The sequence below is a fragment of the Mesoplodon mirus genome (genome assembly GCF_964341445.2).
Source record: "Mesoplodon mirus genome assembly, contig: HAP1_SCAFFOLD_859, whole genome shotgun sequence".
Taxonomy (NCBI): Eukaryota; Metazoa; Chordata; class Mammalia; order Artiodactyla; family Ziphiidae; genus Mesoplodon; species Mesoplodon mirus.
In genome coordinates, this window is record NW_028295181.1 from 135,050 (window position 1) to 159,048 (window position 23,999).

General features: G+C 53.3%; 2 protein-coding genes across 3 annotated transcripts in view; both read right to left on the reverse strand.

Annotated features, from left to right (window-relative positions):
* Positions 1-9,393: 9,393 nt before the first annotated feature.
* Positions 9,394-17,023, reverse strand: LOC309797678 (guanine nucleotide exchange factor MSS4). Its single transcript, XM_082646128.1, has 2 exons — positions 16,844-17,023; positions 9,394-12,152 (listed from the first exon to the last, which is right to left on the reverse strand). Exons 1-2 carry the CDS (start codon positions 16,967-16,969, stop codon positions 11,907-11,909), a joined length of 372 nt encoding a protein of 123 aa, XP_082502254.1. The 5' UTR covers positions 16,970-17,023; the 3' UTR covers positions 9,394-11,906.
* A 2,355-nt stretch (positions 17,024-19,378) lies between these two features.
* The window catches only part of LOC309797677 (kelch-like protein 12), a 28,019-nt gene continuing 23,398 nt past the window's right edge, over positions 19,379-23,999 (reverse strand). For both annotated transcript variants that reach the window (XM_082646127.1, XM_082646126.1), the window contains exons 7-12: positions 23,775-23,881; positions 22,788-22,983; positions 22,195-22,353; positions 21,785-21,883; positions 20,900-21,086; positions 19,379-20,742 (exon numbers count right to left, since the gene is read on the reverse strand). In XM_082646127.1, the coding sequence (XP_082502253.1) occupies positions 20,616-20,742; positions 20,900-21,086; positions 21,785-21,883; positions 22,195-22,353; positions 22,788-22,983; positions 23,775-23,881 (875 nt within the window). In that variant the 3' untranslated portion in view covers positions 19,379-20,615. The remainder of the gene's footprint in view (positions 20,743-20,899; positions 21,087-21,784; positions 21,884-22,194; positions 22,354-22,787; positions 22,984-23,774; positions 23,882-23,999) is intronic.

A 23,999-nucleotide genomic window follows, 5' to 3' on the forward strand; every position in this document is an offset into this window, starting at 1 on the left:
TTGCAGGACTCTCCCATCCCTAGTGTGTTTGTTTTCATGCCTCCAGCTCTGCAGGACCTGCCCCGCTCAGGGGGTCCACAGGCCGCCGCCAATCCCTCCCCTTCATTCCCACTTGCCTTGAAAGCCGTGGGACACCAGCCCAGCCGGACGGGTGCCTGCCCTTGACCATAGCCACGGCAGCTCCCATCCTGGGCACCGGGTCTCCATTGTGGATCTGCCATGGCGGGGGCCGCACTCGACCCTGTGGCTGGAGGGTTCAAAGCAGGCACTGGAGATCTCGGACACTGGGAGCTCCTCTGGTAGGCCTTTGCAGCCAAGACAACGGGTGAGTCAGTGACCAGAGGCACCTGGAGCTCCGTGAGGTCCAGGTCAGGGCATCCTCAAAGCAGGGAGGCAGAGATGAGCCAGTTGAGGCTGGTGTAGGTGGGGAATGGGGAACTCGGTGTCCAGGTTGGGGCATCATGGATGATCTCATTGTCCACCATGAGGGCAGAGTCTGGGTGCTCAGGATGGAGCTGGAAGGGTTCTACAACTGCTGTAGACACTTGGGGGCCGGTAAGTAGCAAACTTCAACTTGGACCTCTTGTCCCGTCAGCAGAAAGCCACTCTCACCAGCAGGGTCTCGGGGCCTCAGCGCCCCCAGAGCTGTCAGGAAACAGGTAACCCTGAAGCCGGTGCCCTGGTCCATCCAGGGCGGGAGCAACACCGTAAGGATGCAGATGGCACATCACTTGCCCAGTCCTCCTCTCCAGACAGGGCGACCCAATACAACTGTGTCCACTTCTGTAATTCAAAAGTCAAAAGACTTTGAAGCATACTTCACACTTAAGTGCATATGCTTTACCATATGTGCAGTGAGTGATACGACAAATGTATGGACCTATAGAACAAACCAGAAAAGATATAGAAATTCCCATCCCTCCCTCTCACGCTGTGCTGCTTCACCTCTTCAGAAGTGACAAGAGAATGCCTACAGGGGCTTGGAGTCCTGGGGAGACATACGACGTGGAAGGCCGTGGCGTGTGTGTGTGTGTGTGTGTGTGATGGGGGAGGTGAGGTAGGGGAGATGAGGGCTGGGGGACAGAGGGCATGTCGTCAGAGCTTGGCCACCCTGCTGCGGTAGAGTGGGGGTGGGGTACCTTGTTGAGCATGCAGATTCCCAGGCCCCGCCTCAGACGGGAACCCAGGAACCTGCAGGTTTAACAAGCGCCCTTGGTGTCCCCTGGACTAGAAAAGCACCAATCTACAGCAGACACACAGTAGTGATAGTATAAAAATTCTCCATTTACTCGCAATATATACACGTATCAAGTCATTATGTTGTGCACCTGAAACTAATAGAATGTTGCCTATTGTATATCAATAAAAATAAATTTTTAAAAAAAGCAAAAGGAAAGAAAGAAAAAATAGCAGGTTTTATGCAAGTTGTTGACTAAAAAAAAGAAAATTCTCCTTTTAAGAAAGATCTAAGCCTAGGGGTGTGTTACGTCCTCAGGTCACCGAGCAGCAGACAGTGTCTGGACAATGCCTCTAAAGGTCCAGTGCCAACTGCTGGCTCCCAGCCGGCCTCACCCCTGGCTCTCCAGGCCTCGGGCAGGGGATGGGGTGAACTGGAGAAGGGGCTAGAAGGTAAGCAGGAGCCCCTCCCAGCTGGAAAGCCCTGCTCAGGAGTCTAAGAACAAGCAGAGCATCAAGGCCAATTCCTCCCACCTGCTGGGCTAGACAGACCAGAGTTCAAAGGAGGCTTGGATCAGACAATCACACGGCAAAGCCAGGAGCCAGCCGGGCACGGCCTGCATCCACAGTCTCAGGGCAGGGCTGGAAGCTCAGGCTTCTGTCCCTGATCCACACCCGGGACACACAGCAGCCCCAGGGGGAGCCGAGTGGACAGACAGGCCAGAGGAAGCATGTGGACGCCACTGGCACCGGCCACAGCCCACATCCTGTGGTTCCTCTGCTTCCACATGTATCCAGCCTCCTGGGCCAGAGAGGAGGCTCCAGACATGCTGATCTACTGTGGGTGCCCAGGGCACATTGTCCACTCACCAATGTCCAGTTGGTCCAGCACAGGCTGGAGCATCTCCTTTCCTGTGTGCAGTGGCCTCAGGCAGAGTTGCTGGCTGCATCTTCCTCACAAGATGCCAGCGGCTCAGGGTGGGTGCCTGTAAATGCCAATTCTTACTCTATCCAGAGGGAAAGCGAGGTCCATCCCCCACGAGGACACGGGGCACGAGGACTGTGTGGCTGAGCCCCCAGGTGGAGCCCACCACAGGGCATGAGGGACCTGAGGCCCACTTCTCAGCCAGTCCTGCCTCCTGCCTGAGCAGGGAGGGGGACTCAGGGGTCCCGTACCAGCAGTCCCTCAGATCACAGACACCTCATCCTGCTTGGTGAGGAATCGGGGTGTTTAGGGAGATCTCACTTGACTTTTGATTGGGATAAGAACACAGGCTAATGCAGAAAGCCCAGGCCACAGCTTAACACTTACAACATGTCTTTAGAAAGACAGGGAGGGTTTTCCAGGAACAGGAAACTGAGGAGGATCCAGATGCAGAAGGGAGACGGCCAGGACCCCGGGAGCTGGCGACACATCCTACCCCCGGGAGCTGGCGACACATCCTACCAGGGCCACCTCAGTTCAGGCCGAGCAGGGGCCACTGGGAATGTTCTCCTTCGGCCACGCTATGCTCAAGAGTCTGAGGGTAGGAGAGGGAGTTTCCAGGCTCTGCTTTTATATCCGCTCTTTCTGCAGTCTCCGTTCCGGACTGGACCCCGACTCAAGCATCTGGCAGTTTCCAGGCAGAGCTGTTTGCCAGGACCGCAGTGTCACAGAAGCTTGGCCTCGGTGCTGTTCTTGACAGGGGCCCCCCGAGTCCCAAGAGCTTCTCCCCCAAGCAGAGCTCCCCTGACTCTGGGTTGGAGGAGGGGACCCCCAAGCACCCAGTCACCCAGGACAGAAGGCTCCAGGTCCACAGAGGCAGCTTTGTGCGGGGCTGGCCAGGGTGGTGAGGGGTCTCTCGGGTCCCCAGGCCGTGTGCCTGGGCGTGGCGCCCTCGGGCTGGCACTGCCCGCCTGGCCCCGCCCCCGGGTGGAGGTAGGGGCGGGGGGATCCGAGCAGGGCGCGGGGAGAGGAGGGGTCCTGAGATTCTCCAGGAGTCTGACGCCTCTTAATGCGTTACTTGGTCTGAAACCCAGAGACTGGACTCCCTTTCCAGGCCCCCCTCCCTGCTTTAAGGCCCTCATTTTCTCTTCATGCGCTCAGGGCTTGAGGTCTCTAGAGGCAGGAACTAGAGAAAACCGACACCAAGCAGCCCCCCCGGCCCCCCTCCCTGTCTGCTGGGTCGGAGCGGCTGGGGAGGCTCAGAGCCCTGCGTGCTTCTAGCCCCAGGCCCCTCAGAGAGGGGTCTCCACGCCGGCACCCTGTGACCCCTACACCCCGAGGGGGCAGCGGGCTGAGTTCAGGGCTGTGGGCTAACAGAGGCAGAGGCTCCGGAGTGAAGCCGGTTTGAAAGCTCGCCCACACGGTTCTCTTTTGGGGGGCTGTGCCCCTACTCTGGACACCTGTCGCGGTCCCCTGCAGTGCACAAGAGCTAATCCAGATGAGGACTGCCCGGGGGTCACCGCGGAGGCAGAAGACTCACCCCCCCGTCGGCTCTCCTCACTCCAGCGAGTCCGGAGCCGGGCGGACTCCCGCTTCTGGTCCTGCGCGCAGCCCGCTGGAGCTGGTCGGGTCGTCTACACCCGCAGCCGTTCAACCGTTTAGTTAGGAGCTCCCTCAGGAGAGCCTCAGGGCCCTGGCAGGGGCTCGGCATGGGGTGGGATCACAGGTTCCCGAGAGGCGCCGGGACCCGGGGAGACACCCGGGCTCTTCGTTCCACGGAGGGACTTCGCGTCCCGGGCACCGACGGCGGAGAGAGGGCCGCCGGGAACACCCTGGTCAGCTGGGCCGAAGCTCGGGCGCCTCTGACCTCGGGTCGGAGTGCAGAAGAGCCGGCTCAGAACTGGACAGCCCGCGGAGCCCCGGCCACCCGGGGGCGGAGAGGTCCCGCGAACTCCCGCCGCGGCGCCCGGGCTCCTCGGCGCGTGCGTCCCACGCCACCCGCCTTTCCGCGCAGCCCGCAGTCGCTGCGGACGCCCGACGGCGCCCAGCCCCGCACCGCGGACTCCGAGAACCTCAAAGCAGACGCGCTACCCCCAGCGGCGCCCCCACCCCCGGCGCCGGCTGCCTAGAGGGGTTTGCCTCCCCGCAGCGGCCGCCTGGCCGCCCCTACCCCGCGCTCTCGTGCCGCCCGCCCACACGAGGCCCCCTCGCGCCGCTATTGGGCGGCCGCTTATGAAAGAGCCCCGCCCCGCCGGTCACGGGGCAGGTTGTAGCCCAAGGGAGGGAAAGCCGCGAGCGTCGAGTCCCTTTGGCCAGCTCGACCCGCTTCCCCGGTGGCCTGTGTGCCGCGCTGAGAGCTTGAAACGCTGGGCAGAGCCTTCGTTCCGTTTTTAACTTAGGGTAACACCGCAGACCTATCGGAAAAGTGCGTAACCGGAGGGTGGTGCAGACTTGAGGTGCGCAACCACCGGAGAGCGAGAGATGCTGTGATGAGAACCAGGTGCGGGGAGGTTCGAAGGCGGGACAGAATGCGGCTGGGGGAGGGGTGGCAGACGGGTGTGGGGAGAGCATCGCAGGTGCAGGTGGCTGAAACTTACCTGCCCTTGGGGGCGTCCCTGGTGGCGCAGTGGTTAAGAATCCGCCTGCCAATGCAGGGGACATGGGTTTGAGCCCTGGTCCGTCATGATTCCCACGTGCCGCGGGGCAACTAAGCCCCTGTGCCAGAACTACTGAGCCTGCGCTCTAGAGCCCGCGAGCCACAGCTACTGAAGCCCGTGCACCACAACTACTGAGCCTGCGTGCCACAACTACTGAAGCCCGGGCGCCTAGAGCCCTGCTTGGCAACAAGAGAAGCCACCGCAATGAGAAGCCCACGCACCACGCACCGCAACGAAGAGTAGCCCCTGCTTGCTGCAACTAGAGGAAGCCCCTGCGCAGCAACGAAGACCCAACGCAGCCAAAAATAAAATAAATAAATAAATAAATAAACGAAACCTACCTGCCCTTTGGCTGGGGCCCCTGCTCCAGTTCAGGTGACTTTAGTCCCCCAAAGAGCGAGGGGTCCAGGCTGCCTGAAGCAGATGAAAGAGGACTTATGGCTGAAGATGGAAAGGGCCTTGGATGCTAGTCTGGAGAGTATGCACATCATTGCACCGGCGATGGGGCGCCATTGAGGTTTTTGGGGTTTTTCTTCTGGCTGCGGCCATGCTGCATGTGCATGACCAGGGATCGAATCCTCGCCCTCTGCATTAGAAGCGCGGTGTCTTAACCGCTGGATCGCCAGGGAAGTCCCCACTGAGGGGTTTTGATCAGAGGAGTGATGTGATCAGAGAAACATTTTAGACAGTACACACATGTACGTTTTTCTTCCCCCAGTAGTGGTTTCGTATTTTTCCATGATGAAGGGCATACACACATTTTCCCTCTCCCCAAGCTGTCAGCTGAGGGACCTCTGAGATGAGGTTTTACTTCTAAATACCTAAGTGTAACTCGCTGGTCCATCTTCTAGTGTGAGAGGCTGGCTGTCGTCTGGTTTTATAAGATGATTGGGGCCCCCGCAATGATACCCTCACTATTGTGCAACGCCATCCAAAGGACCTCACGCACCTGTCATCTCCTGTGGACAGGTGACTGCACCCAGTGTACGTGGGTCGGGCTTGGAGGCTTGGATTCTTGCCTTGGAAAACCTGCAGCGGTAATGACTTCCTGCTGGTAGAGCTCAGGAAGACAAAGTTAGGGTCACCCACCAGTGCCCCTGGATTCCTGCACCTATTTACCCACAAGACACTAGCCATGTCATTTGAAAGTATCCTGAAATATTTTAAAACTAAATGCCCAGGCTTCCCTGGTAGCGCAGTGGTTAAGAATCAGCCTGCCAATGCAGGGGACGTGGGTTTGAGCCCTGGCCTGGGAAGATCCCACGTGCCACGGAGCAACTAAGCCCGTGAGCCACAACTACTGAGCCTGAGCTCTAGAGCCCTCAAGCCACAACTACTGAGCCCACGTGCCACAACTACTGAAGCCTGCACGCCCAGAGCCCGTGCTCCGCAACAAGAGAAGCCACCACAACGAGAAGCCTGCGCACCGCAACGAAGAGTAGCCCCTCCTCCCTGCAACTAGAGAAGGCCCGCGTGTAGCAACTAAAACCCAATGCAGCCAAAAATAACTAAATTAATTAATTAAAAAAAACAAAAAACCTAAATGCTCAAGTGTCTCAGGTGGCTTAAGTCCAGGGTGCCCAGCTGAACCTGGAACTCTGAAAAGTGTCCTTTGGTCTCAACTGTGGGGTTTTCTGAGGCTGCCAACTCTAAAGTGGATGTTCTGGTCAAGGGATAAGGGGAGAATGTGTGGGTGGGCATTCAAGTTAGTGCTTTGGAACCTCGTGTGTACAAAGCTCAGATGTAATCTATTGCCTGTCACTGCCTTGAACAAAACAATTTGCACGGGGTGTCCTGCTGAAGGCGGGCACTTCAATGATCAGAGTGAAGCTGCCTGGCCATGAACTCAACACCATCGTCTCTCCCTTTGCCTCTTTGGCATTCATCCCACCGCTGGCAGAGTCACCCAGTTTAAGTCCTTCCATCTCCCTACTAGATAGAGCCCCCTCTGACCCAGGGATTATAAATACATTTGAAACAGTGACTTCCTCAGTGTTACTTGTGGAAATGACACCGCCCCCTTGACACTATGCTTCTTTACATCACACCAATTAAAATTAGTCCTTTTTACAAGGTATTTGGATTTATTTCTACTATCTAGACTATTTCCAATTTTAGATTTTTATTTCTGACTTTTCCTCCTCCTTTTCTCTATATCTCCTGTTAACCTCAAAAATAAAAGAGGCAGTTATTTTACCAGCAAAATGGGTTTATCCAGGAATGGCAGAGAATTTCGCCTTGGGACAGGCAAGCTGTGGTGAATCGCAGGTAAGCTGGGAGAGCGCAGAGAGTCGTGCTTTCACCAGGTTGAGGAGGAGCTTGGGGACATGTGTTCTGAACAGGACACAGGGGAAGAACAGGGGTCCAAGTTTGTGAGGGCTTCTCATTGGCTGCCAGGTGGTCAGAGTGGGACCACCACCGGGCAGGGAGGGATTTTCCTTCCCTTTTTGTTTTAAGCAGGAGATAAACTGCCTATGTGAAAAATGCCCTCCCTTGTACCAGAGGGAAAAAAGCAACATCTTATCTTCCCTCTTCCTGCTGGTGACGCAGGCACGGGCGTGAAAGGCCCCCCTTCTGGCCTCCCCACTCCATGTAAGATGAGGTCCCTTGATTTCTTCTCACACACCCCTACTCATCTCAGCTCCAGGAATTTAAAATACTCCCAAGGTTGGAGGGGAAGGCCCACGGTCAACTCTAGTTTTCAAGCCATCGGAAGAATCCTGACAAGTCTGCATCCTTTTCCTGTCGGCACCCCTTCCCCGTGCACCCCCATCACGTAGCAACGAAGTGACAGGTAACTGAAATGACAAACACGGTGAGCCCGGGCAGGGGAGGGGCAAAGGAAGAGGGAGAGACTTTGTGGGAACAAGCTTATCCTCTTGGTGAACAATCAAGGTACCAGGGAGACACCAGGGCCACGCCCAGGCTCATCATTCTTGAGCCAGTGACAAGGCTGTGCAGGTGGTTTCTGCTTCCAAATGACTGAATTGCTTACAAAAGTGGGCTCTGTATAGGACCATTAGTTACTTTCTTTAAAAAACCTTTTTATGATGAAAATAACATGTTCAGAAAAGTGCACAAAAGATGTACAGCTTAATTTATGACATAACCACTATGCAGATAGTTAAAAACTAGAATGTTACCAACCTTGCAGAAGCCCTCCTGACCCTGCCCTTCCAGATCACGACCCCCACCTTTGTCATAAATCAAGTATCCGTATGCACGGTGCTGTTTCTGAGAGATTTTGTTTTACCCTTGTGACAAACTGTGATGTCTCTCCAAAAGAGAAATTCTCCCATCTGGTTTTTCTCCATGACCGTCTTGGCTAGTCTTAGTCCTCTGAACTTACATATAACTTTTATTTTATTTTATTACTTTATTTAAAAAAATATTTATCTATTTATTTGGCTGTGCCAGGTCTTAGTTGCAGCACTCGGGATCTCCATTGCTGAGTGCGGGATCTTTAGTTGTGGCATGCATGTGGGATCTAGTGCCCTTGACCAGGGATCGAACCTGGGTCCCCTGCATTGGGAGCTTGGAGTCTTAGCCACTCGAACACCAGGGAAGTCCCCTTACATATAACTTTTAGAATCAGTTTGTTGAATTTCACACACACAAAACCTGTTGGGTTTTTGATTGGGATTTTATTAAATTTATATACATCGGTTTGGGGAAAAGGCGACATCTTTACAATTAGTCATGAGTTGGCAAAATTTTTCTTTAAGGACCAGATAAATATTTTAGGCTTTGTGGGCTAAGAGGCAAAACTGAGAATTTTATGTAGGCAAAAACCATCCTTAACTCACAGGCTCCTGAATCTCAATAAATCAGATGTCAGCTTGAATGGATCAAATGTAACCATATGCTTGGTTACATTTTATTATATTCAGGATATTGTATTAGCAAAATTGTTTGCAGAAAGAATTTGAAGTTTAGGATGGTGTCATTTTCCTCTAGAGAGGGTTTTTGTTTGCTCATGCCAAAGGCCTGGGCCAACGACCCCTTGGGATCACCTTAATCCAATTTCAAAGGCTGAGATTTGGAGGCTGAGCTGCAATCCGTCCTAGAAACTTTCTACTCCCCACCCTGCTTTGCCCTGCTTCCGGGGGCAAAGGACCGAGGGCCCCAACCCGAAGTGAGGGCCGGCCGCCTGGTCCACACCGTGTGACAGGCCCTGTCCCTGACTTCTGCAAGGGCGTCAGGACCACCCATCACCCTCCGAACTGCCTCCTCTAAGCTGGAAAGCGCCGCCAGGAGGAGAGCGTCTATCACACTAAGCCCACCGCCCGGGGCCTGCATCTTCTCCGTGGTCCCGTTCCAGTAGTTCTCCAAACTCGTGTTAGCGCCCTGATGCCTCCGGACTTTTAAAGTATGTACCCAGCCTTTCGAGCTGCCCTCACTGGGATGGTCAGTCCACCAGTACTGGGAGCAGAGGTCCTCACAGCCACACGGCGGAGTTCTGAGGATCCTCATGCAGCGCGCTAACAGCAGTAAAGTGTCAGTACACCGCTATCCACCTTTAATTGTGTCAAAACAGGAAGGCCCTGGAAAAATCAACCGCTCCCCCACTGCAGCTGCAGCCTCGATACTCACAGCCGCGGTCGTGGGCTCCCCCTGGTGCCCCGGCGCACACAGCGACCTGACTCACAAGGCTTTCCCCAGAGCCCACCATGTGTGGGGGGCAGGGAGACGACCTTCATTCCACGACAGGCCCCAGGGTAAATCCTAAGGCGCAGGTTTCAGCCCTCCTCTCTGTTTCCAATTATACATTCTTCCCAAGGACGTGCAAGAATCTAATTGTCACTGTTTAAATGCCTTTATTTCTTTCAAATCAAGCTGAAAAGGCAGAATAACAACTCGATATTTCGGCTATTGGAGGAACAAAGTCTGGGAATTCTCAAGAAACGAAACACAAATGACCAGTAAATATATAAAACTTTCATTAGAAATAAAATAAATGCAAATTAATACAACGAGACACTATTTTTCCTACTATTAAAGTATCAACATATTCATTTAAGATAATAAATACCCAGTGTTAGGAACTGCTGGGGAGGAGGGTAAAGCCGCACAGCTGTTCCGGGGTGTGTGCGTCAGTCAGCAGAGCCGTGAAGACGCACACACCCTGCAAGCCCGCTACTGCTGACGCAGCCGGGGAAACAGTACAAAAGCCTGGACAGATTCAGCTACAAGGTTGCACCTTATATCACATGGTTTAGGAGAGGCTGGAGACAATCTAACAGTGGACTGTAAAATAAATTACAGTACAGAAATACAACGGCGGAGATGGACGTCACCTACGTGGGAAGTCAGTATTTTGTTAAATGGAAAAAGCAAGTTATGAGAGTACCACATGATCTCATATTTGTTTTAAAAACCCTACGTTTATTTATACAGTACATATAGAAAAACACTGAGAGCATAACACCACATTACCGTCGGCAGTCTCTGCATGGTGAAAATATGAATGATTAAAAACATTTTTCTACCTACTTTTTTTTTTAACATCTTTGTTGGAGTAGAATTGCTTTATAATGGTGTGTTAGTTTCTGCCCTACAACAAAGTGAATCAGCTATACATATACACATATCCCCATATACCTACTTTTGTATTTATCTGCAATGAATGTGTACTATTTCTGTGATTAAAAAAGGAAAGAAAAGTAAAAGTCTAATTAAAAAAACGCTTTGCCCAGGTTTTGGCTCATGATACGAGGGGCCACATGTCCCCAGAGGCATCTATGTGGTTTTGTTCCTTCTGACCTGAGTGGATATTCTCACAGTTTTTCTGCAAATGCCATAATCATGGACATCTGACCATTTGTCTAGAAAACAGTTCTCTCATTTTCTACCAGAGCTTGTGAGGCTACGGCCGGGAACGGAAGCCACCTTTCTAGGGGAGGAGGTTGGTGGCAAAACTGTGCCCAAGGCCCGCACTTTAGTTGGGGGGCCCTTAGACCAAGTTCTGGGGAGAAGGAGGGAGGAAGCAACTGGAAAACAGGTTCGACGGAATGTCTGTAAGGTCTCCACTTAGCCCTCATTTGCATTCTAGGTCTCCTGAGCCTTAAAGGCACCGAAGATGGGAGGATACCCGGAACCTGGTTTCACAGATTCCTTCTGAGATGGTGAGTCGTTTCAGAAGAGAAATGACAGAACTGAGAATCGTACTGAACATCGAACTGTCAGAGAAACCCCACAGCTACAAAGAGAGGCATCTGGACGGAAAGTCTGTATTCTGGGTTAGTCTAGAGATTCCAACTGAATCAGAAATCTGTGAGGACCACGCCCAGCGCATACAGTAATGATGACACCATCCACTTAAGAAGTCTGTCCTAGGAGCAAAGAGAGAGTTAGATGAGAGTTATATGCGTCCACGTCAGACAAACCAATGAAGTCATGTGTGATGTGGCAAAGGCCCGCCCCCTACGTCCCACACTCTCCGCTGACTCCAGGAGATCTTGGGAACACAGCCAGGGCTGAGTTTCGCTCGGGGTAGCTGACAGATGGGGTTGGAAATCTGACTTCCGGCTTACAGGCTATATATAGCAGTGCGGAGCGAATACAAAGAAAAACTACATCGAGATTTGAAGGGACAATAAAGTCACTGTCAGCCTGGGGGGGGGCCCTAAACGTGGTCTTTCTTAGAGGCATGTCCAAAGGAATGTGTTTCTGATTAGTGGTTTAAATACTGCAGTTTGGAAATGCTTTACTTTTAGAAAGAATAAATTACTGTAGATAAAGTTAGCCACACAACAGACGTCCGTGCGCTTTCCTGAATGAGAAAAAGGCGGGTTTCAACCGTCAGCACCATCATGAGCACCATCTGTCACGCGTCATCATGGCTAAAAGGTCGCATAACTGGTCTGTGAGGGTGAGAGCCCAGGGTACAGGAGAGCAGGAGGCCGGGAGGGGAGATCTGTGGAAGCACCCCGTGTCCTAAACCCGGGGGGAAAGGGAGCCGAGCAAAGGTGGGAACGCCTGTGAACTAAGCAGGAGGCCGGCGCTGAGGCTGTGAGGAAGCACGGGGACGCGTGCTGGACGGGGCGGGCCGACACCCGTGACTGACGTTAGCGCAGAGAAGGCGACTCGGCCGTCCTTGTGGGGAGTAGCTTTTATAGCGGGGGTGGAGCTGCGTCCCCTCCCCTCAGTCACTCATGGGAAACCCGTTCCAAGGCCACATAGAAACTGTTCTTGTCGTCCAGGCAGTGCCAGCCGATGGGGCCGATCTCGCAGTCCGCGCAGACCAGGAACTTGATGTTGCCCACGTCCTTGGTGAAGCCCACGTTCTCGAAAGTGAACATGTCCTCCACCAGCCAGTGCTCCTGCAGAAGGTCGCCCTCAGGGCTGCCGCCGTCGGCCAGCGCCGGCTTCTTCCGCATGGGCGGGAGGCAGAGCTGCGCGGAGAGAACACAGCAGAGCCCGCTCACTCCGCACGGCCGGCCCCCGAGGCTCCCCCAGCCCAGGCGCCCCGGTCCTCGCCCGCCTCTCAGGAGCAGGGGGAGAGGCGCTGCCTGGTTGCCGCGGTAACCGGGACGCCCTGGGTCCTCAGGGCCGGCCTGTTCCTCCCCTCCCCCTCCTCGGGCTCCTCCTCCCCGCCCCCGCCCCCGCCCCCGGACCCTCGGCTCCCTCGTGGCCTCCTCAGGGTCTCCCCCAACCGGACAAACTGCACGAGCTTCCCATGCTGCCCACTGCATGTGTATTCTTTAAAGTGGCTCAGCTGAGGCATAACTGACGCACACCAACGTGGCCAATCTGACACATTCTGGCACACGTATACTGCACACCAACAAAGCTTTACCACGATCAAGATAACGAGCATATTCATCACCCCCAAAGTTTCCTTATGCTGCTCCATTTCCTACTTGTCGTTTCTGAAATCATCTGATCAGTTTACTGGCTGTTACTTACCAGGGGGCTCCCTCCACCAGCTCACTTTTCCTGTTCATTACCACATCCCCACTGCCTGGAACGGCAAGTGACACAGAGCAGGGCGCAAATATTTGGGACAAGAGCAAACAGGATGTCCGGCTTCACGCTACTCCATCACTGTTGTTACGAAGATACGGGGTTTATCTCATAAAAGGAACATTAAAAAGGAAAATCTAGTTCTAGAATTTGGAATATTATCTCTAGGACCCTTGCATCTGCCATTCCCGAGGAGAAAGCATGCGCACGCACGCACGCACGCACACAACCCCTTTGACTTCTTCCACGTGATTAGCGGACGCCTCAGCTGCCCCGCCCACTGAAGTACACGTCAACCAAGCTCCTTCCCTGCTCCTCACTATGGCTGCCGCCAGTGCGCAGAGTATTCCCCACCCCATGATTCACTACCAACGCACCCCCAAACTCTAATAAAAATAGGATGGCCTTAGTGTGCTAGCCCGGCATTGGCAATCAGGACAAAAGCTAACAATTTTAAAAGTTTTTTAAAAATTAGACTGACATCAATCCAAAACAGGTCAATGCTCTGGTGGGGATGAGAATGTCAGGAAGTCCACAAGAGCTGCCAGTGTGTGAAATACCCTGGAGCCCGCACTTCCGAACTCCAGGCCTGCTGACGCTGGTAGGGCATCCCTGGCAGGGAGGAGGGAGCTCTGATCCAGAACATTCCCCCTCCCTGTCCTCCAAGCACTCGGCTTATTAAAACACATCTGTGCATTTCCCTTTGCTGTGTCACCTGAGACTTCATCTGAGGACATCACAAAATATGACAGTCCCTCTTCCTGTTATATTGTCATTCCAGCCACTCTTTTTGCCTCATCTGATGGTTAAATGAGTCCCTAATGCTTTGTTTTACCCTGAGTAAAGGCAGAGGCAAAGAGAGGTAGGAATCAAAATTCAGGAACCAGAAAACCTGAATTCCAGTCCTAAGAGTAATTTTCTGTGGGCCTAAACGTCCCTAGGTACATTTCCAGCCTACCTCCTATACTGTGGGTGTGAAATCACATCTTAACTAAATGCAAGAGGAGTGAAACGTGAGGGGAGAAAATCGAAGACTATATAAGCATTAGCCCTCAGGACATGTCTAGCAAAGGAGCGCGAATCTCCCTCACATTGTCCCCGTTCGCAGTGCATAAGGCCACCTCTGCTGTCTCCCACTTGATTAGTGACTAAAGGGCACGAACTATTACTAGCCATCCATTCAAGGGGTCAGTCACACTGGGTCCTGTTCCCTCTCTTCCTCAACATTTCCATTTTTACTGAAATCCTGTTAAGTCAGAGCCATGTATGTGCACTTGTCTGTGTATCTGTGCCTGGACCTCAACAAAGTAGAGGACAACGCTAGGGTCACGCTGTGGGATGTAACATGTGGGACACAATGAGGCTTTCTGGACAGACTACTGGGGTGGAAATCTAGAAATTAACACCTAATTTGAGGTGGCCAACTCGGCTGCCTGGGGGCCAAAGTCGCCAGACCCCTGACGAGGTGGGTTAGCTGTGCGGCCAAGGCCCCGGCCAGCACCCCTGATCCCGGACAGCTCTGTGAGACACATCGAACACCACGACGCTGAGATTCTGCTGATGTCTCAGTGAAACCTCTTCTGCTTTCTTCAAGAACTATTAACAGTACCCGTTAAAAAATAAAATATTTCCTTTCTCTTTGTAAAAATACATTCTCATTATAGAGAACTTGGCAAGCATGCTGTACTATAGATGAGAATAAAAACTGTTACAGTAACCTTCTGTTAACCTTTTTTGTAATTTTTCCCCCTTCAGTGAGTACATGTGGTGGTTTTATTATTTTTTATTATTATTTTTTTAAAGATACTGACATGGGGAAAGAACCCGACATATATATATATATATTTATCTATCTATCTGTTTATCGCTGCACTGGGTCTTCGTTGCCGCGCGTGGTTTTCTCTAGTTGCAGTGGGCGGGGGCTACTCTTCGTTGGGGCGTGCAGGCTTCTTATTGCAGTGGCTTCTCTTGCTGTGGAGCACGGGCTCTACGCACACGGGCTTTAGTAGTTGCAGTGTGTGGGCTCAGTAGTTGTGGCTCGCGGGCTCTAGAGAGCAGGCTCAGTAGTTATAGCACACGGGCTTAGTTGCTCCGCGGCATGTGGGATCTTCCAGGACCAGGGCTCAAACCCGTGTCTCCTGCACTGGCAGACAGATTCTTAACCACTGCGCCACCAGGGAAGTCCCTTGTGGTGGTTTTAAAACCACACAAATGTCCACAAATTCTCTGACAACCTTTCCAAGATGTGGAGACCGTGCCTCTCCCCTTGAGCCTGGGCAGGCCAAGGTGGGAGTGACAGGCTAGGTTAGGGAAGGCTGGGCCACTTCTGCAGGTTGCTCTTGGAACAGTTGCTCTGGGAGCCCTGGTGACCCTGAGGCCTCCTGGCGGATACCGGGAGGAGCGGCCGGCCCGTCACAGCCTGTTCCAGGTGCCTGAATCCTCTCAGTCCACAGGCAGACATGGGCGTGAGCAAGCTTCTGAGATGAGCCCTCTAACCGCTGCCCCGTGAAAGACCATGAATGAGAGAACTTCTGAGCCGTAGCTGGGCCCTGCCAACCCCCAAATTTGTGAGCAAAATCAACGTTAATGTTTTAAGTCACTGTCTGGGGTGATTTTGTCCTGCAGCAATGACTACGACAACACTGCCCAACACACCTGAGGCTCGTCCCAGTTCGATTCCCGACGTCTCACTGTGATGAACGATACGTAACACAGGCTGTACCATTTAAATTACTTGTAAGTGGGCACTTTGGTGCCATTAAGTACATTCCCATTATTGTGCAGCCATCACCACCACCCGTCCACCCTTTTATAACCACCCTTGCCAACTCCCCTGACCCGCCCCCGCTTCCTAAACCCTGGCCATCACTAATCTGTTGACCATTTCTAAAATGCAAAAATGTCATAGAAATGGAATGATGCAACAGTAATCTTTGGGGACCAGCTTTCTTCACTCAGCGTAATTCCCTGGAGATTCATTCTCATCCAAGTTGTGGTGCCCATGGTGTGGCATCATTCACCAGCAGAAGGCCTGCTGGGCTGTTTCTGGGTTTCGGCTCTTAGGAATAAAGGTGCAGTGAACATTTGTGCACAGGTTTTGTGTGAACATGTTTTCACCCCGCCAGGGATAAAGGCCCGGAGAACACTAGCTGGGTCCTATGTTAGGTGCATGCTTAGTTTGAGAATAATGTCTCGGTATGCTCTCATTCTCAACCAAACAATGCTCTATTCTTTCTCTCCCACAAGCTCATCTTCCACCCCCCTCTCCTGCCCCAACTGACCTCTCCCTCAAAAGGTAACAAAGCAACTATTCCCTTCTCTAACTCATCACCCTTTCCCTACATTATCAAGCTCTTTGGTGTTTCTTTCCTCTGTGACTGTAATTTCCTCTGCCCCAGACTGCAGGTGAGATTTCACAAAGGACCGAGTCGGGGGTCTGAACATTTTATAAAGAAACCGTTCACAGGGCTTAAAAAAAAGAACACGTCGGGTGACCGATGGCGCCTGCGACACGCGGATCCGCTCCGCCTGCTCTAACCCTTAGGCTCACGGACTGAGAACTTCACTCCCTCATTTACTTAAATCCCAATGTCTGTGTCCTCCCTCACGCGCAGTCTCGGGGCAGCGGGCGCGGGACACGGGACGTGGGACACGGGATCTGTGCAGCGGTGTGAACGACACTCCTAGTGATTCACGACGTCGGCGGAGATCACAGACCCGGGAGCGAGCGAGCGCTCTGCGGGTTCGGGCCTCGCCCCCAGGACGGCCCCCACGTCCCGTCCCTCCCCCACCGTGCCCACCCGCCCAGTGCGAACCGTCCCCCAGTTTCCCCGCCCACTCCCCCCCCCCCGGGACCCGCGCCCACTCCCAGGGCGGGGCGTGGCGGCGCAGTAGGGAGGAGGCTGCGGAACGTGACAGCGGGACGACGGGCATCGACACCTGAGCCTGAGGAAGGAACGCTCAGGCTCCCTAGAAGGTCGGTCTACAGCGGCCCGGCGTCGGCACCCGCGGTCGGCAGGCGCGGCCCCGGGGCGCCAGTGTCCGGTCGTGTGTCCGGGTCCAAGCCGAAAGGGACCCGGTGTCGCCGCCCCTCCCCCCGTTTCCCTCCGCGTCCCCTCACCTGCCGGCGGGAGAAGAGCGCCGTGCCCGGCTGCAGCACGCGGGAGCCGCAGCGCTGGCACAGCACCGCCTTCCGGTTCCGGCCCTCCGCCGACACCAGCTCGCTCGGCGGCGCCGCGGGCTCCATGGCCTCCACCCGGGCCCTTGGCGGCGACGCGCAGGCGCGGTCTCAGGGCGACCTCTTCGCACTGCGCAGGCGCGGTCTCGGCGGCGGCGGCGGAGCCGGCAGCGCTCCTTCAGCGCAGGCGCCGCTTCCCGGCCCTGGACGCCACTGCGCAGGCGCGGCCGTTCGCCGCCGCACAGGCGGCCGGGTGTCGGCGTGGTTTTGTGCTAGGTCCCTTCTGGGACGTGACAGAGCTTCTGCCCAGGCTCACCTGGGCGCTGGGCTTCCCTTACACTGAGTGAAACTGAGGCAGTCCAGGTGTGCGTTTAGTCCCGTGAACGACGGGGACGTCCTGGGGTCAGACCCCCATCAGCAAATCTCAGCCGCAGTGGCTCACACGGGACGCGACCTACAGGGACACCTGCCTTGTGGGCGGAGACAGGCGCCTGGAAGCTTCAGTTGCTGCTCTCTGTACTAATCACACTGACCACTAACTACGTGGCAAGACCTGGTGTTGACGCGCTTCCAGAAACGTCTCGAGTCCCAGTTTCCCTATGGGTCGGTCGTAGCGCAGTGAGGCGGTAAAAGTCGGAAAGGCTGCCTTCCAGGGCCCACGGGTCCAGGCATGGCCCTAGAGCCACTGCTGGGTCGTTACACTGCATCTCACTCTCTCCGGTTCGTCTTCAGATGTCTAGCTTACTAGTTGTAGTGCGGCAGGCGTGGCCTTCCTGAGATGGCAGGGGAGGCAGATAGAAGGGGAGCCAAGCCGCCTGAGAAACGTCTCATCTACCCACCAGCCCCTGTCGGCGGCACGTTTTTCTTCTTCCTCTCTGTCCTTCATTAATTCAACATTTGCTGAGCAATAACGGAATATGCTACACCCTGAGGATACTATGACGACAGGCACTTTGTACTGGAGAACGCAGTTTAAATAGGAAGACAGACCCAAACCCAAGGACATGTGATAAAGACAATCCAGGGAACAAAGCACAGATCAGGAGTAATTCCATACGGGGAGTCAGAAAAGGCTTTACCTAGGTGACACTTGAATTGGGCATTAAAAGGTGACTAGGATTTTTTCGGGAGAACAAGATTATTTCAGATAGAAGGAAGGGTGTAATATATCCACAAGGGTGAGAACAAACTTAGGAATGGTTAAGACCACTGTGGATGAAGCACGTGATACCTGGGGGAAGGGAGGGTGGTAGAGGAGGCAAGATCAGAAAGGTGCCGTGAGTCCAGATCGCCAGGGGTCTAGTGTCATGCGAAGGAATTCAAACCTTATAACATGGACAGTGGGCATCTATGGACTTTTAGGCCAGAAATAACTGTTGGATATTTACTGAAAATGTGTTGTACGTTTGGTATTGTAATGGCCCTGTCCGTGCTTTAGAAAGATAACTGATGACCAAATGGAGGGGCTAGACTGGAAAGCAAGAGAAGAGTAGAGGTAAGGGTATCAGGAGACTGTGCTCCCTGAGTCTGGGCAAAAGATAAAAGTCTGAACTACGTGGTAGCAGAGGGAAAAAAAACACAGGAATGGATTTGGGACAATTAAAGTAAACTCACGTACAACCTAAAAACTAATCGGATGTCTGTATTGTGGTGGAGGTGACAGGTGACACAAGATGAAGGTAGCTTTCAGAGGTTGCATAACTTAGTGGCTGCCTGCCAGTTACGGGAGCTAGAAAACCAGAAGGAACCACCAAATAAGGGGTAGCTGTGCGTAGATCCATGAGTAGGGGAAAGCACAGAAGACTGGGGAAAGAGTGGAAAGGGACGGAGGGGGGCTATTCAGCTGTGGCTGCCATCTAAGAACTACTTGGGAATTTGGTCTGAAACTCCGAAGTCAGCCATGAAGACAGCCCAGAGCCCAGAGCCATGGGTTCTTCACCCCCTCCGCTCCTGTGCCTCCCCTGGTCTCTTCCTGAGAGAACGAGGCACACGTCTCACAGTTCGGTTTCATCACAGGCACAATCCCTCTGCTAGAGAAAGGCCGGCCGGCCTCTTTGCTGAACCTCTTTGGCTCCCCCTTCCCTTTGCTCTGGGAGTATCAAGAGTTTTGCAGTTCTGCAAGCCTTCCGCATAGCTGTTTGCATCACAAACAGCTGTTTGTGACACAAATCGAGGCAAATGGAAAAAGGACTGGGGCGACTAAAACCCTAAAATGCAACTGGTTACAAAACAAGCCCAAGATTGCCTCTTCTTTATCCCCTGTGGTTTCTAAGTAAAATCCAACTGTGAGAGTCCGTGAATATGCAATTCAGATAACCTTGTATTGATGGGAGTCTCCGGAGATCTCTTACCTGTCTAACAGAGACACAGCAGAGCTAGCTGGCAAACACACAGGTGAACGGGCTGAAGAGACAGGACCTGCAGCTGATCCCTATGCCTGGTCCCCCAAAATGTCTGCAAGACAGGCACTTGAGACCATTGATTTTCAAGATTTTCTTAAAAAAAATACAAACAAAATGAACTTGAGGTCAGTACAACTCAGGGAAAGAGGAAAAAAAGGAATTTCAGAGCAAAGGGAAAATGCATCCTTCTTTAGGTGATCACGTCCCCACACTCCCAATACCCACAGAGCAGGAATGTCACTGCACAGCACAGGGGAGCCTTGGAGGGACAGCGCGTACCGAAACTAACAAAAGGATTTTAGTTGTCGCTGATGATTCTGTCCTGGGATGAACAAAATCCACTTTAAAGACAGGGAAGGGGCGTTCTAATAGCAAAGAACTACATGTACAAAACACAGCAGTAAAAACCACACCTTAGCAGAAGTATGTCCTTAAAAGAATGAGGGAGTAATCAGGCAGCTGAACTTCTCGGCAGCTGCCACCCCGCCCCTCCCCCGCCCCCTCTAAACAGTATGGATGCATAACAGTGGAGTGAGTAGCATTTGATTCAACAGAGGAAGACCTTCACAGCAGGGAGGACTACTGTGAAATCACAGGAACTTCTGGCTTATCCCTGGCCCACTGAAGGCCCGCTTCTCCTCCACCTCTGCTCACCTAACATGTGCTGGCTCTGTCACTCTCTCAGTCCCCAGGGCCCAGAAATACCAGGGGGCCAAGGAGAGACCCTCAAATAACACTCCCTCCTCAGCCTTCCAGCTGTCGCAGGTTCACTCACATTCCACCACGTCCAGCTCCCTTCCCACACTCTACACCCAGGTCTGACGCCAACCCTGTCCCCCCAAAGTTTTGACGGGGCTCTTCCCTCTGTTTTCCTCCAGAACGGAACTGTGTTGCCCCTGCTACCTGTAGACTAGAAAGATATTTATTGTTGTAAAACAAGAGTTGGTATCCTTCCAATCATCGAGGCTGGATACTGCCCACACCCCGGCGCTCATACTCACCTTAATTCTCTGCAACACGCGAGGCACAACTTAAATGTATATTCTCCCAAGCACACGCTGAGTCAGAAACGAGGAGAAAGTGCCCCCGCGGCCGGGAGGAGAGGCGCTCTGGCCTCTCACACCCACTCAGTGTGCAGTCTCCTCCCTTGAGGGTCTGCTGCCCACCCTCCTCGGGGACAACCACCAGCGCGAGGGGCGTCAAATAAGCACAATCATCACGGCACTGGTGCCTGTAATCGCTCTGTGCACACAGTGAGAAACAGACATTCTGGAAAGGATCCTTGGTTCCCTGCAAACTGTCTCTCGGACCGGTCACTTCTCGCGGAGAACACACACGCCAGCGTCGCAGCGCTGAGTTCCCATGGAGGTCACGACCTCCCAGCTGTCGATGATGGGGTCGTAGCACTCGATGCTGCTCAGCAGGGAGTTCCCGTCGTAGCTGAGGGGAAAGAGGCGGGACTGAGCTCTGCAGCCACACGGCCCCCTCCCACACAGGCCCCCTCCCAAACAAGCCGTCTCCCTCCCGAACCAAACCCCATCTCCACCCCAGATGCTGCTCAGATCACACCGCCCTGGATGCCTGGTTTAACCCTCACCCTGCAATCGCATAAAGTCTCCCCCGAAGCACCGTGGCCCCGACGTAGCATCGCGGGGTGGTCATGCTAGTGACGGTTGTCCAGGAATCGGTGCGAATGTTGTATGCTTCGACAGAAGAAAGGTGGGCTGTACCATCGAATCCCCCCACCACATAAATATGGTCATTCAGCAGGGCTACTCCCGCACCTGGGGAAGAAAAGGTACAGCAAATGAATACTGCTAAGCTCAGGATCTGACTTCTAGAAACAGAACACTGTCACTGACGGCTAGCTGAATTCCAGAATGGCCGAGGGATGGGGACGGGGCCAGACAGGCCTGGAAGAATCTAGTCCAGCACAGGTTACCCGCCTGTAAACCCTCTTGAACTGGCTGTCATCTTCACCTTTGTTAATTCACGGCCCAACCCTTATCAGGAGAAAAGAAGGAAGTGGAAAAAAGAAGGCAATAAAGGGAGGAAAGGGGTTGTGACTGGCTCTGGAGCACATCTTGCCCAGAGGAAGGGCGCTCTGCTTACTGTGCCCCAGCCTGGGGGCTCAGGAAGCCCCTTCGCCGCACACGCACATTCCCTCAGGCAGTGTGCACCGCGTGCACAGAGCTGGACTGGCTGCTAAGATGCAGGGAGGGGCCCAGATGCAAAACACGAGTAAGACAGGAAGCCTTCGCCCTCAAATTGTACCCCAGTCAAGGTTTAGGCTGCCTTTAGTCTCACTGTATTTAGAGACAACAGGCTGGAGGAGAATGGACCTGACCCATGTTTCCCTCCGTCTCCAGGGAAGACGGGGCTGCAGCCCTGGCCCGATGCCTGGCCTGTGGCTGCACCCTCACTGCACATACAAGGTTTGGACCGCTCCATCTGTTGCCCCCCAAGATCTGACTGGTCTTACCAGAGCGCTTGGTGGCCATCGGTGTGACATTAGTCCAGTGTCCTGTATGGGGATCATATTTCTCAACTGAATTTAAGATATTCAAGCCATCATATCCTCCTGAAAGACAAAGCAGAGACCACTCCAGAAAGAATGGTAAGTCCTCATGCCCATTCCCATTCTGCCTTTCTCGAGTGGTTCAACTAAGTCTTTTAGTTCCAGTTCTCCCTCAAGGGTTCCAATAATCCAAAAAGAAATCTGACAGTACCCTGTTTTCTGCTTCCATGAAAAGGAGAATCCCAGTTAATGCAAAATATACTGCGACAGACCGGGGTTTTAGTGGAAGGACGTCTACGAACTTCATTCTGGTAAAAAGGATCCCACCCCGAGGCTGCCGCCCATCAGTTCTCCCCGCGTCCCAGCCCGCACACCTAGGCAGTAGATGACCCCGCTGGCCACCACGAGGCCTGCGCCTTCCCGGGCCGTCTGCATGTCTCCCAGCATGCTCCACTGGTCGATGTTTGGGTCATACCGCTCCATACTGGTGTGACGCCTGCTTCCGTCAAAGCCCCCAGAGACATAGATCATATCTGCTCAGAATGAACAAGCCACAGCTGTTAGAGAACGAGAGGCTTCTGATAACTCTTTTCTCTACAAATCTCCCACAACTCTTTCCAATGTTTGGGGGCAAAAACAAGTGTTTTTTTAAGGGATAAGTCAATTAAGTCCTTTTTAAAGAGGACAGCACAATCGAGACATGTAAACAGAATGGGGTAAGATGGAATCTTCAGAAACATTCCAAGACTAGATGGGAATTTGCAAAACTACAACTAGTGCCAATTCCCCACTCAGCACGCCGGGACTTGATTTACCAACTCTGTTGTCAGCGTTGAGACACCCATGAGTATTTCTGAAAGCACAAAGGCATATCTGATCTCACCAGTAGCCTCCACATTTCATAGAGAGGTGTGAACCCCGATCCAGCCACCCCGAAATGCAAACACTGCCCTGTGCACCAGCCTACCTCCTAAGGTGGTGGCTCCAGCCAGGCCTCGTCGGACATTCATAGGGGCCACAGAATACCAGACCCCATCTTCGTCTGCTGTGTAGTCTAGACACTCCACTGAGCTGAGGCGGGAACGGCCATCGTAGCCGCCAATCACGTAGATCCGGTCGTGAAGGGACACTGAGGCTACATAGCGTCTCTTCCGAGTGATGCTCTAGGATTCAGGAGAGAGGAGGTACCTCTGTCATTTCAGTCATGCCAGTCTTAGGCCTGCCCTTTTGCTGTCCTTCCTGTTTTTATCTATGCACCTCTGCTGCTTCACCTGTCACTGTGAAGCCTTCTGGGCAGAGGTTCATCTGCTGTCTGGATGAAAACCTCTTGCTTGTTGTGATGCTCTTACAGGTTAAAGCCTTCTCTACATTTGCCTCCTTCCAAGGCTTCCAAAGGACCTAACGTCCTTCTGTTATCCAGTATCCGATTCCTTTCTATTCCATAAGGCACTGGGCTAAAGACCGGTATCCTTCCATAAAGTAGAAAGTGATTACCACCGTGCTATCTAAGGGCCAGGACCCAAAGACCCAAAAAGTTAGGAGAAATGATCAAAAGATTTCCAAGTTTTCTCAGAATTACTACTGTTCATTCAGCACTGAAACAGACACGCCGAAGGAGAGAGATACAAACTTCCAAGTTCCGCTGGACGCCAGTTCAGCTTAGCACAGTTTAACACAGTGTGCAGGTCAACAGGGCACGAGGGGAGCGCCCTGGGAGTTGCACAGGCAGCTCGGGAAGGCGCGGGAATGGTGGCGGCCAGCTGAGTGTAACGTGACACAGGGTCATTAATATTTCTGATGTCTAATTAGTCAGTAACTAACTACTGTACCTAATGCTGTAAGGAACACGATGCTGTTACCAGGCTCTTCTAGTCCAAGGGCTGGACTAGTTATGATCCGGAGCCAGGGACTGCATTTAAGCTCTTTCCCCAGGCTTGGTTCCACCACTACTTACTGGCAAAAAGCTCCACTCCTGAGTCTTGGGGTCATACTTCTCTACCACGTCGATGGGAGACTGCTGGCTTCCGAAGCCCCCAACCACCAGAAGCACTTCGTTGGCTCCTGAGGACAAGGGAGAAGGAGAGAGGTCACTTCCCCATCGCTGCTGGGTAACTCCTCCCAGGGAAGGAGAAGGAGAAACGGGGCTAGGATACCTTGTTGTCTGCAGCGCAGAGAAGCC